We start from the raw sequence: 16,902 nt of genomic DNA on the forward strand, positions 1-16,902 counted from the left end.
ACGTTTCATGTTCACAAGGCACTTCCAGTTGCCCTTCAGAGCTCCTTCTACACCCGTCAAGATGTAGGGAGCAGCCCCTTCCCCACTTCCTTCCTCCTACCGAGGAAGCTTTCAGTTACTCATTCTCTTGATGGAAATCACATCTCACACATCAACTCTGCTGCTGCTGCTAAGTCGCTTCAGTCGTGTCCGACTCTGTGTGACCCCATAGACAGCAGTGCACCAGGCTCCCCCGTCCCTGGGATTCTCCAGGCAAGAGTACTGGAGTGGGGTGCCATTGCCTTCTCCGACACATCAACTCTACTTCAATTAAAAAAAAACACTGGGGATTTTCCTGGTGATCCCGTGGTTGGGAATCCTCCTGCCAATGTAGGGGGACGCGGGCTCGATCCCTGGTTCAGTCGGAGCTCACACACTGCGAGGCAGCCCGAGCGCTTCAGCTGAGAGTCTGGGCGCTGAGGGCCTGGGCACCGCATCGGGAGGGGCCGCTGCGACCCGAAGCGCCGCTGGAGAAGCAGCCCAGCCGCTGATATAGAGAAAGCCCGCACAAAGCAAGACCCCGCATAGCCAAGAATAAATATGTTTTTTAAAATTAAAAAAAAAAATTCTTAAAAAAGTAAACGCAAAGCTTGGGGCTGTCCTCTAACTCTTGGCAGTGTCCAGAGGCTGCTCACTGTCTCCAGGCGATTCTCCATTGCCTTCTGGTCTGGAGTGCTTGGTCCTAAAGACTATGAGGTCTCAGTTTGTTATTGTTAGCTTATAAAATATTTCCTGCCACAGTCTCTTTTTATCTTTTTTTTTCAAACCTAAAAAGTTAGAAAATAAGCTGTTTCCCGCTTAACTAAGTAGCAAAATGAGCAGGTGTAATTTTTTAGGAAATACAAAGATGTCTTTAAGAAGTCTTCTTTCAATTTTGAATTAAAGGATAATTTCTTTACAGTATAGTGGTGGTTTCTGCCATACATCAGTGTGAATCAGCCATAGGCATATATAGATGCCCTCCCTCCCCCTTCCCTCCCCATCACACCTCTCTAGGTTGTCACAGAGCAGGAGCTTTGGGTTCCCTGCATCATATAGCAGATTCCCACTGGCTGTCTCTTTTACCTGTGGTAATTGTGTGTTTCAGTGCTGCTCTCTGAAGTCATCCCACCCCCTCCTTTGTGTCCAGAAGTCTGTTATGTCTACTGCCCTGCAAGTGGGATCATCAGTACTTACATATGCGTTAATATACGATATTTGTCTTCCTCTTTCTGACTTACTTCACTGTGTATAATAGGCTCTAGGTTCATCCACCGCAGTCAGTTCAGTTCATTTCAGTTGCTCAGTCGTGTCTGACTCTGCGACCACATGGACTGTAGCACACCAGGCCTCCCTGTCCGTTAGAACTGACTCAAACGCGTACCTTTTTATAGCTGAGTAATATTCCATTATAGCATCACTATAATATATATAAAATATATATATAATATATATATTATATATATATAAAATATAGCATCACATAGCATCACTTCTGTATCCTTCCATCTACCAGTGGACATCTGGGTTGCTTCCATTTCCCAGCTCTTGTACACAGTGCTGCAGGGAACGTTGGGTACACGTGTCTTTTTCAGTCATGGTTTCCCCAGGCTGTGGCCCAGTAGTGGGGCTGCTGGGTCATATGGTAGTTTTCATGGGCTTCCCAGGTGGCTCATTGCAGAGAATCCGCCTGCAACGCAGGAGACCTGGATTTGATCCCCGGGTCGGGAAGATCCCCTGGAGGAGGTCATGGCAACCCACTCCAGTGTTCTCGCCTGGAGACTCCCATGGACAGAGGAGCCTGGCGGGCTACAGCCCACAGGGTCGCACAGGGTCAGACACGACTGAAGCGATTGTGCAGCAGCATGGTAGGTTTATTCCTGGTTTTTTAGAGGAATCTTCACACTCTTCTCCACACTGACTGTATCACTTTGCATTCCCACTAGCAGTGTAAGAGCGTTCCCTTTTCTTCACACCCACTCCAGCATTTATTGTTTGTAGACTTTTTGATGATGGCCATTCTGACGGGCGTGAGATGTTACCTCATTGTAGTTTTGATTTTCATTTCTCTATTAATGAGCAGTGTTGAGAATCTTCTCATGTGTTTATTAGCCACCTGTATATCTTCTTTGGAGAAATGTCTGTTTAGGTCTTCTGCCCATTTTTTGATTGGGATGTTTGTTTTTTTGGTATTGAGTTGCATGAGCTGTTTGTATATTTTAAAAATTAATCCTTTATCGGTTGTTTCATTTGCTATTTTCTCCCATTCTGAGGGTTGTCTTTGCACCTTGCTTATAGTTCAGTGTAAGTAGATGGTGACTGCAGCCGTGAAATTAGAAGCTTTGCTTCTTGGAAGGAAAGCTATGACAGTGTATTAAAAAGTGTATTAATATGACAGTGTGTTAAAGCTAAACAGTGTATTAAAAAGCAGAGACATCACTTTGTCAACAAAGGTCCATATAGGCAAAGCTATGGCTTTTCCTGTTGTCATATACACATGTGACAGTTGAACCATAAAAAAGGCTGAACATCTAAGAACTGATGGTTTTGAATTGTGGTGCTTTATAAGACTCTTGAGAGTCTCTTTGACTGCAAGGAGATCAAACCAGTCAATTCTAAAGGAAATCAACCCAGAATATTCATTGAAAAGACTGATGCTAAAGCTGAAATTTCAGTACTTTGGCCACCTGATATGAAGATCCAACTCATTGCAAAAGATTTTGATGCTGGGAAAGACTGAAGGCAAAAGGAGAAGAGGGTGGCAGAGGATGAGATGATGAGATAGCGTCACTGATCAGTGGATATGAACTTGAGCAAACTTGGGTCGATAGTGAAGGGCAGGGAAGCCTGGCATGCTGCAGTCCACAAAGTCACAAAGAGGTGGACATGACTTAGCAATTGAACAACAGCATAGTTTCCTTCATTGTACAAAGACTTTTAAGTTTAATTAGGCCCCATTTGTTTATTTTTGTTTTTATTTCCATTACTCTGGGAAGTGGTTCATAGAGGATCTTGCTATGATTTATGTCAAAGAGTATTCTGCCTATATTCTCCTCTTAAGAGTTTTATAGTTTCTGGTCTTACATTTAGGTTTGTAATACATTTTGAATTTATTTTTGTGTATGGTATTAGGAAGTGTCCTAATTTCATTGTATTACATGGAGCTGGCCAGTTTTCCTAGCACTACTTACTGAAGAGACTGTCTTTTCTCCATTGTATATTTTTACCTCCTTTGTCAAAAATAAAGTGCCCATAGGTGCATGGATTTGTCTCTAGGCTTTCTGTCTTGCTCCATTGGTCTATATTTCTGTTTTTGTACCAGTACCATACTGTTTTGAAGACTGTAGCTTTGTAGTATAGTCTGAAGTTAGGAAGCTTGCCTCCTCCAGCTTCTTTCTTCTTTCTCAAGACTGCTTTGGCTATTTAGGGTCTTTTTTTTGTCTACATACAAAAATCTTTTTTTTATTGTTAACATCTACTCCATCATTGATGATCAAATATGGATTCTCAAAGTTTTCCTAACTGCAGTATGGAAGGGTAACTTTTCAGAGGGGGGGGTGTGCTTATTTGCTGTACCCTTTCTTGGCAAGTTTCACCTCTCCTCTCTGACCAGGTTTTATTTTGCAAAACATAGCCAGGCTATCAAATGAGGTAATTTATGGAAAGAGCCTGGCACATACACTTGTATTGTTTTGTATTCAGTACATGTTGGTTGACTCTAAAACTAGTGACATAGCTTCTACAATCTGAAGGTACTTTCCAGTGCTGTGAACAGCCAGCAAAGCAGACACAGAGGCCTCACACTTCTCTCCAGCTGTCACACAGATTTGGGCACTTCTCGGTGATTCTGTGATGGCTCAGCTCACATGAGTCTGGGTGATGGTACCTGTGACTTTCCCGCCTTTCCTTCCTGAGTTCCTTGGCGAGAGGAGAGTCCAGGAGCTGATGGTCTTGATATTCTTCTTAATAAGCCTTTGTTCCTTTTGAGTGTCTGTAAACACTCTAAGCCATTATGTTCTCCTTTTCTCTTTTTTTGCACATATTAAAGTGAATTCACTGCAGATAGTGACTGCAGCCATGAAATTAAAAGATGCTTACTCCTTGGAAGGAAGGTTATGACCAACCTGGACAGCATATTAAAAAGCAGAGACATTACTTTGTCAACAAAGATCCATCTAGTCAAGGCTATGGTTTTTCCAGTAGTCATGTATGGATGTGAGAGTTGGACTATAAAGAAATCTGAACACTGAAGAATTGATGCTTTTGAACTGTGGTGTTGGAGAAGACTCTTGAGAGTCCCTTGGCCTGCAAGGAGATCCAACCAGTCCATCCTAAAGGAGATCAGTCCTGGGTGTTCATTGGAAGGACTGATGTTGAAGCTGAAACTCCAGTACTTTGGCCACCTGATGTGAGGAGCTGACTCACTGGAAAAGACTCTCATGCTGGGAAAGATTGTGGGCAGGAGGAGAAGGGGACGAAAGAAGATGAGGTGGTTGGATGGCATCACCGACTCAGTGGATGTGGGTTTGGGTAGACGCTGGGAGCTGGTGATGGACAGGGACGCCTGGCATGCTGCAGTTCATGGGGTTGCAAAGCATCAGACACGACTGACCAACTGAACTGAACTGAAATGAATTCCAGAATAGAAAAATGATACACTTTGAATAGCTAAGGAGCTTCCCAGTTGGCGCTAGTGGTAAAGAATTCTGCTGGTGCAGGAGACACAAGAGACATGGGTTCTATCCTAGGTTGGGAAGATCCCCTGGAGTAGGAAGTGGCATCTCACTCCAGGATTCTTGTCTGGAAAACTCCATGGACAGAGGAACCTGGACTACAGTCCAGGGGGCTGCAAAGAGTCAAACATGACTCAGCACAGAAGAACTGAGGGAACCCCTTTCCAGCACTTCTTGCTTACCAGAAAGGAGCAGCTGTCAGCGCACAAGTGACCAGAAGGCCTGCCGCCCTGACTCAATTTCAGCCCTTGTGACATGAAGACATAAAATTAGCTGTTACACGCCCTCCGGTTCCCTTATGGTTTCGGCATTAGAGTTCATGCCTCGTCTTACCATCTTACTCTTTCTCACCTTGGTGTCCATTTACTCACATTCTCCAATCACTGAACGCTGCTCTGTGTTCAGGACCTGTCCGTGAAGGAGGCAGATGAGTCCCGCACGCCTGCAGCCTGGCAGAGGAGATGCTTTCCTAATAATTGCAGGCTTCTGGCTGTGATACATGCTTTGGAACAAGTGCCGTTGGAGAAGTGTCGCCCAGCCAGGGACATTGGAGAGGGCCTTCTAAGGAAGTGACACACGGCCAAGTTGTCAGTGAGCACGTGTGAGGCTTTGAGGGGAGAAAGGAGGTCATTTCTTGGAGAATGGGAGAGGCTCAGTGTCCCTGGGGCCTGCTGAGTGGGAGGAAAGGGCGTCTTAACCATGGGACTGCCAGAGAAGTCCCTCTCTTTTCTGAGGTTCCTTGAGAAGAACATTTGCTGCTTCAGCATCTGCATCTGTACATGAAATCCTCCATGGTCTGTTCAGAATGTCCTTCTGTCTGCGAAGAACTGGCCACCGCTTGACCCGTTGTCTAAATAATGGTAGCAGTCTCTGTTCTCATTTTCCCGGAGTCACTAATCATTGATTCGTACCAAATTTAGACACTCAAGGCCTTCTCTGACACAGTAGGCTTTCTTTGTTGCAGAAACTATAAAATATCGCTTTTAAAAGGCATCTTTGAGGGAGGGGTGATACAAAAGGACTTAACAAAGTTGAGTCTAGTTTCAAGCCATGACCCCATTAAATCTCAGATTCCAGATATCCAAGGCATGCTTTCACAATGCATGTGCTCTAAGATTTATAGAAGATAAGACAAGCAAGTAAACCAGTAAGGGCCGTGAAATTCAAATAAAGGTACTGAAGAAAATAATATAGGATATGACATATATATGACCCATACATCTTTGTATTTCCAGTGCTTACCGTGGTGCCTGGAAGTGGAAGTGAAGTCGCTCAGTCGTATCCGACTCTTTGCGACCCCATGGACTGTATAGCCCACCAGGCTCCTCAGTCCATGACTGGACTGACATTTGTTCTTCTCGGTGATTCTGTGATGGGAAGTAGCTTATATGGGATCAGACATAGGGAATACCAGCAAAGTGTGTGAGTCGCATTGGTTCATAGGCCGTTTCTCCAGCACGTGAATGATTTGTGCCACCAAGGAAGAAGATGGGGATGCAGGAGGCTTCAGGGGAGTCTGGCGCACACGTGCCCGTTCACCCCTCGCTCCCCTTGGCTCCATTTGGTCACGTGCCCTGTTTTAGAAGTGCCCTCGGGTGGTTCTCTCTGGTCTTTGATTTTGTACTTGGGTGCATAACTCAGCAGCCTTCCTTACACACCCCTTTATCATACTAGTGAATGTGTTTTTATCAGGATTGTTGCTGTTTGGTTACTGCTCTAGGTACAAAATCTGCAGAGAATTTGAGTGACTTGCCTCAATCTTATGTGATTTATAAGCTCTGTTATTTCAGTGATTTTGCAGAACACATTAAAAAAAATATATATATATATATACACACAAATTTTATAGCAGAGATGTTTGCATTGATTTCCCTTTTTACCTTCATCTACATTTTGTATTGATCATTTCATGGAAGCAAAACCTTTGGCCTGGACCAAGCTAGGACCTAGAGGTGATGGGAGGGACTTCAGGCAGAGGTATACCATGACTGTTCACACTCTCTCACCTGGACTATTGCATTAGATCCCTGTCTGGTCTCTACTTCGGTTCTTGACCCCAAATGGCCAATTTTGACATATAATCCAAAGTGAAAATCAGATGTTGCTTTACAAGTTCTAAAGTTATTTTCTGTGAGTTAGCAGGATTGAGCAAATGAGTAACTATGTTGATGCATTGGGGGCTAAGGATCTGAATGAAAGAAAGCGGATACAAACATGGAATAGAGGGAAGCAAGCAGAGGCCTAGTGATGTTGGGTCAGAATTCAGAATCTCAGCGTAAACTCTCTCTCACACAGACTCACAAGTCAGTTTCTAAGCTAGGTCTGATGTAAGGGCTTGGGAGCTATGATTTCCCAGAAGCAGTGAGTGCAGCAAGCATCCAAATCTTGGTTTAGAATTTTATCACCTGCTGAAAGGAATGGAGGGCTCCTTGGAGAAACATCAAGTTGCAGGGCTGGAGCAGGCAGAGCACAAGATAACCCCAGAACAGCTTGTGCCAGGGAGTACAGAAGTGCTCAAAACCCCAGGGAGCATGTTAGGTACAGGAGCTAGTTTGGAGCAATTTAAGCCTCAGAAGTAATAAAAGTAGCGGATTATAAAATATTGAAAAACAAGACTACATGAGTCTATGTTGATTATGTTGGTGCTTAAAAAATGAGGGAGGGGGAAAGGGGAAGCTCCTTTTTATAGTAAAATGCCACTAATAAATTGGAAGGATCAAGTTGGAAAACCTTCATGTTGCAGCCACAGTGGAAGTATTTGATTTACCACTGAGTAGAAGTTAGTTGGGGAACAGAATACTTACACAGTCTAAGAGCGTCCCCCATAGATCACTTATTTCTCAGGGAAAAAGGCCCGTATACAGCAGAGCCCTGGGAGATGGCACCTTGGCCAAGTGACTGTCATAGGCGACATCACCTGTCATGGGGAAACAGTCACAGGCATTTCCAGGAGTGTCCTGTGGAGGGCCCGCAACCCTCTCCTGGGATCCCTGCTAACACACACAGTTGAAGGCGTGTCGCCCAGAACAGGGGCCCTGAGCTCTTCACACATCAGGGTCTTCACCAACAGAGGAGGGCCGTGGAGCCAGGATAAAGTGACATCTAAGTGCACAGTGTGTGGTGCAGGGTTGGATCCTGAGTGGAGGGAAGATCCCTGTAGAGGAGAGTTCAGGAGGCCTGAAGTTACGCAGCTTTGTTGTATTCCACTTTTCTGTTGCTGTGTTTCCATTTGGTAGTTGCACTGGGTCATGTTCCAGGTGGCACTAGTGGTAAAGAACCTGGCTGCCGGTGCAGGAGATGTACGAGACGCTGGTTCCATCTCTGGGTTGGGAAGATCCCCTGGAGGAGGGCATGGCAGCCCACTGCAGTATTCTTTTCCTAGAGAATCCCATGGGCAGAGGAGCCTGGCGGGCTACACAGTCCATGGGGATGTAAAGAGTCAAACATGACTGAAGCACATTAGCACACACGGAAGCACACAGTGTAAGAGAATATCTTGTCTTTGAAGATAGGCGCTATTCAGAGGAAAGGGTCATAATCTCAGCAACTTACTCTCAAGAGGTTCAGGGGGAAAAAATGTACGTATTATACATATATATAAAGGGAGGGCGTGTGGCAGAATGTTGACAATGTGATATTTCAGTAATATTTTTTATGGTGATCCTGTATTTTATATGTGTTTGCAAATTTTACTTTTTTTCCCCAGTTTTATTGAGCTGTAATGGACATATAACATCGTATAGGTTTTAGGTATGCAACATAATGAATTGATATATGTATTTGTTGCAAAATGATCACGACAGTAAATTTTGTTAATATCATCATCTTACATAGTTATTTATTTTTCATGATGAGAATTTTAAAGATCTACTTGCTTAGCTTTCAAATGTACAATATGGTGTGGTTACCTGTAGTCACTGTATTGTACATTACTTCCCAGAATGTATATCTTGACGTTTTTACCTTTTGACCACCTTTGCCCATTTTCTTCATTCCCCTTGCCTGGCCTCCGTCAACTGCCAATCTGTTTTCTGTCTCAGGTAAGTTTCGTTTTATTAGGTAAATATATAAGATCAGACGTGTTTGTCTTTCTCTAATTTATTTCACTTAGCGTAATGCCTTCAGGGCCCCTCTGTGATGACACAAATGGCAGGATCTCCATGTTTTTTTATAGCTGAATGTCATGTAATATTCGTGTAACTCTGTGTATCTGAAAAAATTCAAAATAAAATGTTTAGTTTCTAAAAAAGATATGAAGTAGGTACGTCCCTGGTGGTCCACTGGTTAAGACTTTTCCCCTTCCAGTGCAGGAGGGGAGGGTTCGATCTCTGGTCGAGGAACTGAAATCCCACATGCCTCACGGGCAAAAAACAGAAAAGCAGTATTGTAAGTTCAATAAGGACTTTAAAAACGGCCCACAACACAAAGAATCTTAAAAGAAAAGAAACAAAACAAGAAATGACGTAAACAAAGTGAAATGTCAGTATTGCTTTAAACCTCTGGGTATCTCTTATATTATTTTCTGTCATTTTCTGTATATTTAAGCTAGTTAATCTCAGATGATAAAAATTAAAAAATAATATTTAAATACATTAAGTACTTTTTATTGCATCTTTACTAGAACATTTACTAGTCTAGTCAAGGCTATGGTTTTTCCAGTGGTCATGTATGGATGTGAGAGTTGGACTATAAAGAAAGCTGAGCGTCAAAGAATTGATGCTTTTGAACTATGGTGTTGGAGAAGACTCTTGAGTTTCTTGGACTGCAAGGAGATCCAGCCAGTCCATCCTAAAGATTAGTCCTGGGTGTTCATTGGAAGGACTGATGTTGAAGCTGAAACTCGAATACTTTGGCCACCTGATGTGAAGAGCTGACTCATTGCAAAAGACCCTGATGCTGGGAAAGATTGAGGGCAGGAGGAGAAGGGGACGACAGAGGATGTGATGGTTGGATGGCATCACTGACTGAGTGGACATGGGTTTGGGTAAGATAAACTCCGAGAGTTGGTGATGGACAGGGAGGCATGGCGTGCTGTGGTTCATGGGGTCACAAAGAGTCGGACACGACTGAGCGACTGAACTGAACTGGAACATTAGTTCTTGTATCCACTGGTACACACATCGTTGAAATTTTATTCACTGGACAGTCACCAGGTTTTACATTGGATTGGTACAAGTTCTTCTTTTGTGTGGTCCAGACGTTCTGGGTGTGCTAAGGGACTTGGTTCTCCATCACAGGAAAGCAGCCCCTCAAACCACTGCTTATTTGTCTAGTCTGTTCTTGTGGGTCCTTCAGGTTGCGGTCTCTGTCTGACTAGCATCTCACTTCTGCTCCTGTATTTAGCAGACTGCATAATATTATATTGTTCACAACATTATTCTTGATTGAGTTAAAGGAGCCCTGCAGTTTTCACTGGAGGCTCACCAACTTAATTGCATGGTTCCTTGGCTGTCCACTCTGTAGTCACAAATCCTGGACTGTGTGGTCCGGACTGTTATTCCCCTCTGTTAGGAGAGCATTGTACACTGATGGGCCTTTGTCTAATTTGGTAGACCCAGAAGCAGAAAACTATCAGTGCAGAAATGCCATGCAGTTTATTGCTTGGATGGGTAGTGAAATATCTAGACTCATTAGAAAATAACATTTGATTATGTTAAGGGGATTCCCAGGTGGCTCAGTGGTAAAGAATCCACCTTCAATGCAGGAGATGTGGATTTGATCCCTGTGTTGGGAAGATTCCTTGGAGAAGTGAATGGCTACCCACACCAGTAGTCTTGCCTGGAGAATTCCATGGACAGAGGAGCCTGGCAGGCTACAGTCCACGGGGTCACGAAAGAGTCAGACACACCTTAGTGATAAACAACAGCAACAATCTTACCAAGGAGCAGATGTTAGCCCTGGTTGGGTTCTCTTTAAAAGCCAGGATTGGCTGTGGGAAGAAAAGAGAACTGGTGAATCAGTTCGGTTTAAAGGAAAATGAAACTGTCGTTCCAATTCAGTATTTCTTTTCTTCCACTTTGGATTACCAGAGAGTACTTACATTTTCACACTATTTTAAAATTCCTGTGCTGTAGGGTCAGTTCCTGCAAAACAAAGTGAAGGCAGAAATGGACCGTGTGGGACTTGTAGAATTCATTTCTTTGCTTGTGTTTGAAGCTAGAGGTGGGTTTGGGGTGAAGTCGGCTGGAGAGGTTAAAGGGCAGGAATTTGGTTCTTTTTTAGAGATAGGAGTAATCCTGAGATTCTTGGAATTTTACTTTCTGTTATCATGGTTGGGATTTGGCAAGAAAGGATCCTTTGGGGCAGACTTCCTGTGGTCTTATGTTGGTGTCAAAAGTACTGAGACAGATTCAGACCTGTTTCATTCTTAGGAGTGCTTGTTACTATTTCGTGTTTATTTTTCAGTGCTGACCACCACCCATCTCTTTCTCTAAAACACAACCAGGGTCCCTTTCTATGTGGTTATTCTCATTGAACCTGAGAGTTTATAATAGAATAAACTTTTGGGCAACTTTTTTGGGCAACCTTAAAATATAGCAAGAACTTTCAAGTCCAGTCAGTGCTTCACAGGTTGTATTATGACCTACCTGGACCCCATGTGTGAGTGTGTGTGTGTGTGTGAATGATGTGTGTATGTATATAATTTATATTAAAGTCAGTTAGGACCTTTTTTTTTTGTTTTGTTTTGCAAAATTAAAACCCGTTGCAAACTTTTAAAGCACTATATCAATAGTAATGAGTGTAATTGATACCATTAGAGTCTGTTTTCCTGCTTCCCAGGACAGCAAACCCAGAGCTTCCTGTTTTCTTCAAAGAAAGTCTCCTGTCTCCCTGCCTCTGTTTTGACCTTCTCTGATTCAAGTTTCTTCAATAACCCGTGCTTTTTGCCTTTTCTTTCTTGTGTTTGGGAGATAAAGATGGAAACCCTGTTGATATGCCAACTCTACAACCCGCTAGTCATGAGATCTCACGGCCTCACTTTCCTCATCTTTAAAATCGGGTCAAAGTCCTCAGCACGGGAAGGGCTCCCTTGCTTGCTTTTTGCTGCCCCTCAGTCTCTTCACTGTGCTGGTGACCAGTTCAGAGTCTCTTCTATTTACTGGTTCCTCTGAAGTCCTCCCAGGCAGTTAGCCAGGTCTTTCCCTTGGTGCTTTGTTAACCCTGTGGTTTTGTTGAGTTTCATCGACTTTCCAGGAAGCCCAGTTCTTCTGTCACCCTCAGGTCCATGTAGCCTTTAAATGGGGAAGCAACACAGAAGAATTCCCACACAGCACCTGGGGAGGGAGGGTGGACGTGTGTTTGTCAGAAGATGCTGAGGGCTTGCCCAGGACTCACAGCCCTTCAGATGCTAGCAATGAGAAGAATGGAAAGAAAGCTTATCAAGAAAAAGAGGGACAGTGAAGTCCCACCTCTGAGGGGGCTGGACCAGGCACAGAGCGACCTGTGCTAGCCTGGCTCTTGCTGGCAGTGGTCCTATGGGGAAGCTGCGTGGGCTGGCCCGCCTCCCTGCTCCCGTCCTGGCTCCCCTCCGGCTGGGAAGCCCTCTGGTTGTTCAGTGGTTGTGTCTGCAGCTCAGAAACAGGCCTCATCTGGGCTGCCACTCGGAGAAGGCATGACCTGCACCCTGGGCTCCAGTCAGGGGTCTGCACCGTGGGCGGGGGATGGTGTGATGCGGGTCTCTTGTTAGCAGATGCTGAACCTGCCGCCACGGGGTCCTGGGAGTGCATGTTTGCTGCCTGTGGCCTTTCATCCTCTCTGGCCAGACTCAGATGGAAAGCCCACAGCTCTGTGTGCGTCTCAGCCGGACGGACATGGTGGTGGTGTTCCCGGCGTAAACTGGACACGCATTTCTTGATTTCCGTACAGTGTGAAAGGCAGTGCAGATCTCACGAAGCTACTGAAAAGTTGTTGCTGAACGATAAGACGCCAGGATTCTTGGCCTCCGGAGGAGACGAATTCAATCCGGGGCCGGATTGCTCAGAGCTTTTGTGTAATAAAGTTTTATTGAAGTATAAAGGGGATAGAGAAAACTTCCGACATAGGCATCAGAAGGGGGCAGAAAGAGTACCCCCCTGCTAGTCTTTAGCTGTATGTTATATAGTCACTCGCAGTCTGTTAATGAAAAGAAAGGAATGTCTTAAAATTCAGAATGGCACCAGGCCCCTCATCCATAAGTTGCATTTTGTGATAATTTTGGCACCAGATAATTCATCCCAGGCCATAAAACGATTGACTTGAATCTTGTAGAAGGGCAGATTACCACACAAATAGTTTCGTTTACATAGATTAGGGGAACAATATCTGAGTATGACATACTGGTTTGTCAAGTAGTTTGAGCCATTTGGAGGAACTTAGAGTCTGGGGTAAATGCATAGCACATTAACATAGCTTTAAGACAAACATTTCCATAAGAAAAATGTATTGGTTAACTCAAGGTTTGAGAATAGTTAGCTTCAGGTGAAACCAGGTGTCATGGCAACACAGCATTTTAAGAGAAACCTCCTTTTAAATTTGTATAGAGAAGAAAAAAAAATACATCGCTGGTTTGTTTCCTCCTGCCGCTTAAGAGAGATAAAAATGTCTGACACTTGCAGCCTATTTCCTCCCTTTGGAGACCCCTGGCCTTCCTGCCTGTTACCCTCTCACTGCCCCCTAGAAATCAGAGTGTCTTCGTTCAGCCAACACGTGGCAAAGAGAGGCAGGCAGAGCACAGGATCCAGGCTGGAGGGTCACTGCCGGTCAGGGACTCTGTCTCCTCAGCTGTGAGAGTTGCTTTCTTACCATTAATTGAGAAACTATTTATCATAGTACTTGGGAACATCTTGGGCCTTCCCAGGTGGCTCAGTGGTAAAGACTCCACCTGCCAAGGCAGGAGATGTGGGTTCAATCCCTGGGCCAGGGAGATCCCTTGGATAAGGAAATGGCAACTCACTCCAGTGTTCTTGCCTGGGAAATCCCATGGACAGAGGAGCCTGGCACGCTGCAAGTTCATGGGGTAGCAAAAGAGTCAGACATGATTTAGCGATTAAACACCCTCACTGCCTTCTCCTGCCACAAGAGTGAAGGCCAGTCCCTCCCCAAAGGCCTCCCTGCTGGCTCCCTGCAATGCAGGAGACCCACGTTCAGTCCCTGCATTGGGAAGATCCCCTGGAGGAGGGCCTCCCCGTGGGTCGGGCACCCAGCCCACTCCCAGTATCCTGGGACATCCCTTGGACAGAGGAGCCTTGCAGGCTGCAGTCCTTGGGGTCACAGAGTCAGACACAACAGCGACTCCCCAGCAGACGGTGACCCTTTGCGGATGTTCATGTCCCTCACAAAAGGACCGGGGACGTCCAGCCAGTGTCTCCCTGCGGTCCTGTGCTCTCTGCAAGGTGGGAAGGGAGGAGGTGGGCACCCCCTCCAGTCCTTTAATCTGTAACACAGCCTGCTGGCCACTTTGTACCGGAAGAGGTAGCGCTCAGCGTGTGGCTGTCGGGGACCAGGTCCTCTTTTCAGACGCAGAGTTTAATGTTGCTCCCATTTGGACGTCCCAGGAGTTGTAAGTCAGTGGCGAGTCCCTGGCTGTGGGTGGCGGCAGGTTTAGGTGCAGCATCGTCAGAGCCGTGCGGCGGGGAGGGGGAGCCTCTGCCCCCAGGGCTGGTGCCCGTGCCCCTGCGGGTGGAGGGGCGCTGCTGGGCCCGCGGAGCCTCAGCGCCAGCCCTCTGCCTGCCGGTGAGGAGGGGAGACGTGGCGTCAACCCTGCACCCAAAGTTTCATTGGCCCATTTTCCACAGTGGCCCCTGTGAGTCAGGAGGAGTCTACCAGACAGTAAGTAACAGCAGCCTTCTTGGGGAGATGCAGGCCTCTGTTTGCAGAGGAGAGAACGAGGTCCAGAGCCCCTCACAGAAGAGCAGCAAGTTATGAGAGCCTCGGGGAGCCCAGCTCCCCAGTCCGCACCCCACACCCCGCTCCCTGCCTGCGGGTTGGCACTTGGGAGCATCTGCCTTCTGAACAGACACCACTTGGGCTGCAGTTCTGGCCTCAGCCTTCTTTTTGCTTAGAGGAGATGGAAAACTTGATTTTCCATCCAGGGATGTATTACCAAATGTTGCGCCAACTGTCTCTTCCTCAGGCTGAGCGTTCACTGTTTCTTTGTTGTAAAAAGTTCTCCTTTTCCTGTTCAATTTTCTGTGCTGAGTCCTCCTCCTTCCCTCATCCCCACCCTCCATGGACTAAGATGCTTCAATCATGTCTGACTGTGCGACCCTATGGACTGTAGCCCACCAGGCTCCTCTGTCCATGGGATACTCCAGGCAGGAATACTGGAGTGGGTTTCATGCCCTTGGCCAGGGGATCTTTCCGTCCCAGGGATTGAACCCGCATCTCTTAGATCTCCTGCATTTGGCAGGTGGGTTCTTCACCACTAGCACCACCTGGGACCGTCCCCCCGCCCCACATCCTCACCTTAAACTAGACCAGCTCTGCCTGTTTCCTTAATGCATGTTTGGCTCTGGTTCCTTTCCTGCTCACTTTTCCTTCTTAAACAGTGTTCTCTTGGTGGCCGCGTGGGTGCAGTGTGTGGGCCTCGCGCTGCGCTGGCTCCTCTTCTGAGGACAGGCTCTAGGCTCCATGCGCTTCAGTAGTGGCAGCGCCTGGGCTTAGCTGCTCCGCGGCCTGTGGAATCTTACTACAGCAGGGATCAAACCTGTGTCCCCTTCATTGGCAGGAGGCTTCTCATCCACCGGACCACCGGGGAAGTCCTCACTGTTCCTTTTTATGATGGTGTCTCTTCTTTCAAGAGTTCTTCCCCAACTGAGCCCAAGCTGCTGGCATGTCCAGCGCTGGCCAGAAAGCTCACAGTAGTCAGCTTTACCGCGGACTTGGATGTTTGGTTTCAGTGCTGGCCTTGCTGCTGTCTCGGTGCTTGGTGACTTGGCAAACACGTGCGAGCCTAAGGCCGGCGGGGAGGGGGCGTGCGGCGGGAGGGGTCCGCGCACCGGCACTCACGCTGACTTGAAACGCTCTGTTCTTGCTCCTCAGGGACCCAGATAAGCTGCTTCTCCCCCAGCTCTTTCTCGTGGCGTCAGGCCTCCTTTGTGGACTCGTACTGCTGGGCGGCCGTCCAGCAGAGGGACTCCTTGCAAGGCGATTCTGGAAACCTTCCGTTGTGTCTGCATAAGGTAATGCGGGATATTGTAGATCTCACCTCTGCTTTGCCAGCGTGGGAACTGAGGTCCGGAGCGGCTGCACTAGTCCACAGCTGCCTGTGGCCAACCAGGGCTGTAACTCAGATCATAAAGCCATAGCATGTTGAAATCGGAAGGAACCTCCAAGATGACTAGATCCAGCACCTTCCTTTAGCAGATGGGAAACTGAGGCCCTCTGATTTTAGCTCTGTAATGGCTGGCACCTCATGTGTCTCAGTCACCTTTCTACCCTTAATGCCCAGGGATGTCTGAACCATAGGAGGCTCTCAGGCCATTTTTTATGCCTCAAGGAGCTTTATTAGAGAACAGCAGAGCTGGGACTCAGAGCTTCCACCAGCTCCTATTCCACCACATGTGGGACCTCTTGGAAAAAGTCAGGACCAGCCTAGAGGTCAGTAGCTTCCAGCCTGTGTGTTACTCCACCATCAAGAAGCCCAGGAAAGAATTCATCTGGGGGTGTTGGTTGCAGCACAGCTTTTGGCAGACACGCTTTTGCTTTCCAATGGGTCCACTTGCTGCAGGGAAGGGAAGATTGCTGCCCGGGAGATAGCAGTGTCCTGCAGAGAAGAGGAGCAGGCCAGGAGCTCCGTGGCCAGGGGAGCGTGGGGGCAGGGCACACAGCGGCTTCGCAGTGTGAGGCTTGGGCCAGAGCCCCCAGGTTTGTGCAGGAGAATGTTCTCTGCATAATGAAACGGCTCCACTGGGTCTTCTCTGTGCTTGTGAAAGTGGGACTTTGTTTCAACTTGTCATTATTTTCAACCACTGGTCTTTTTGTCCATCATGAAAACAAGTAGAATGTTTGTGTATCTTGGGACTTCTCATCCACCAAGGAAAGCATGGTATGTTAGCTTCTAAAAAGCCAGAGGCCAACATTTGAGGCTCTCTTGCCTTGAGCACATAGCATCCTTCTTTTTTAAAAAAGAACAATGTAAATCATTTGCTGTGACTCAGATTTGTCTGTGTAT

General features: G+C 46.5%; 1 protein-coding gene across 1 annotated transcript in view; it reads left to right on the forward strand.

Moving 5' to 3' along the window:
• PANX1 (pannexin 1) overlaps nt 1-16,902 on the forward strand; it is a 48,888-nt gene that overhangs the window by 13,794 nt on the left and 18,192 nt on the right. Inside the window, exon 2 of the mRNA XM_043451838.1 lies at nt 15,771-15,910. Coding sequence (XP_043307773.1) covers nt 15,771-15,910 — 140 coding nt within the window. The remainder of the gene's footprint in view (nt 1-15,770; nt 15,911-16,902) is intronic.

This window comes from Cervus canadensis, chromosome 29 (assembly GCF_019320065.1).
Source record: "Cervus canadensis isolate Bull #8, Minnesota chromosome 29, ASM1932006v1, whole genome shotgun sequence".
In the NCBI taxonomy this organism is placed as follows: domain Eukaryota; kingdom Metazoa; phylum Chordata; class Mammalia; order Artiodactyla; family Cervidae; genus Cervus; species Cervus canadensis.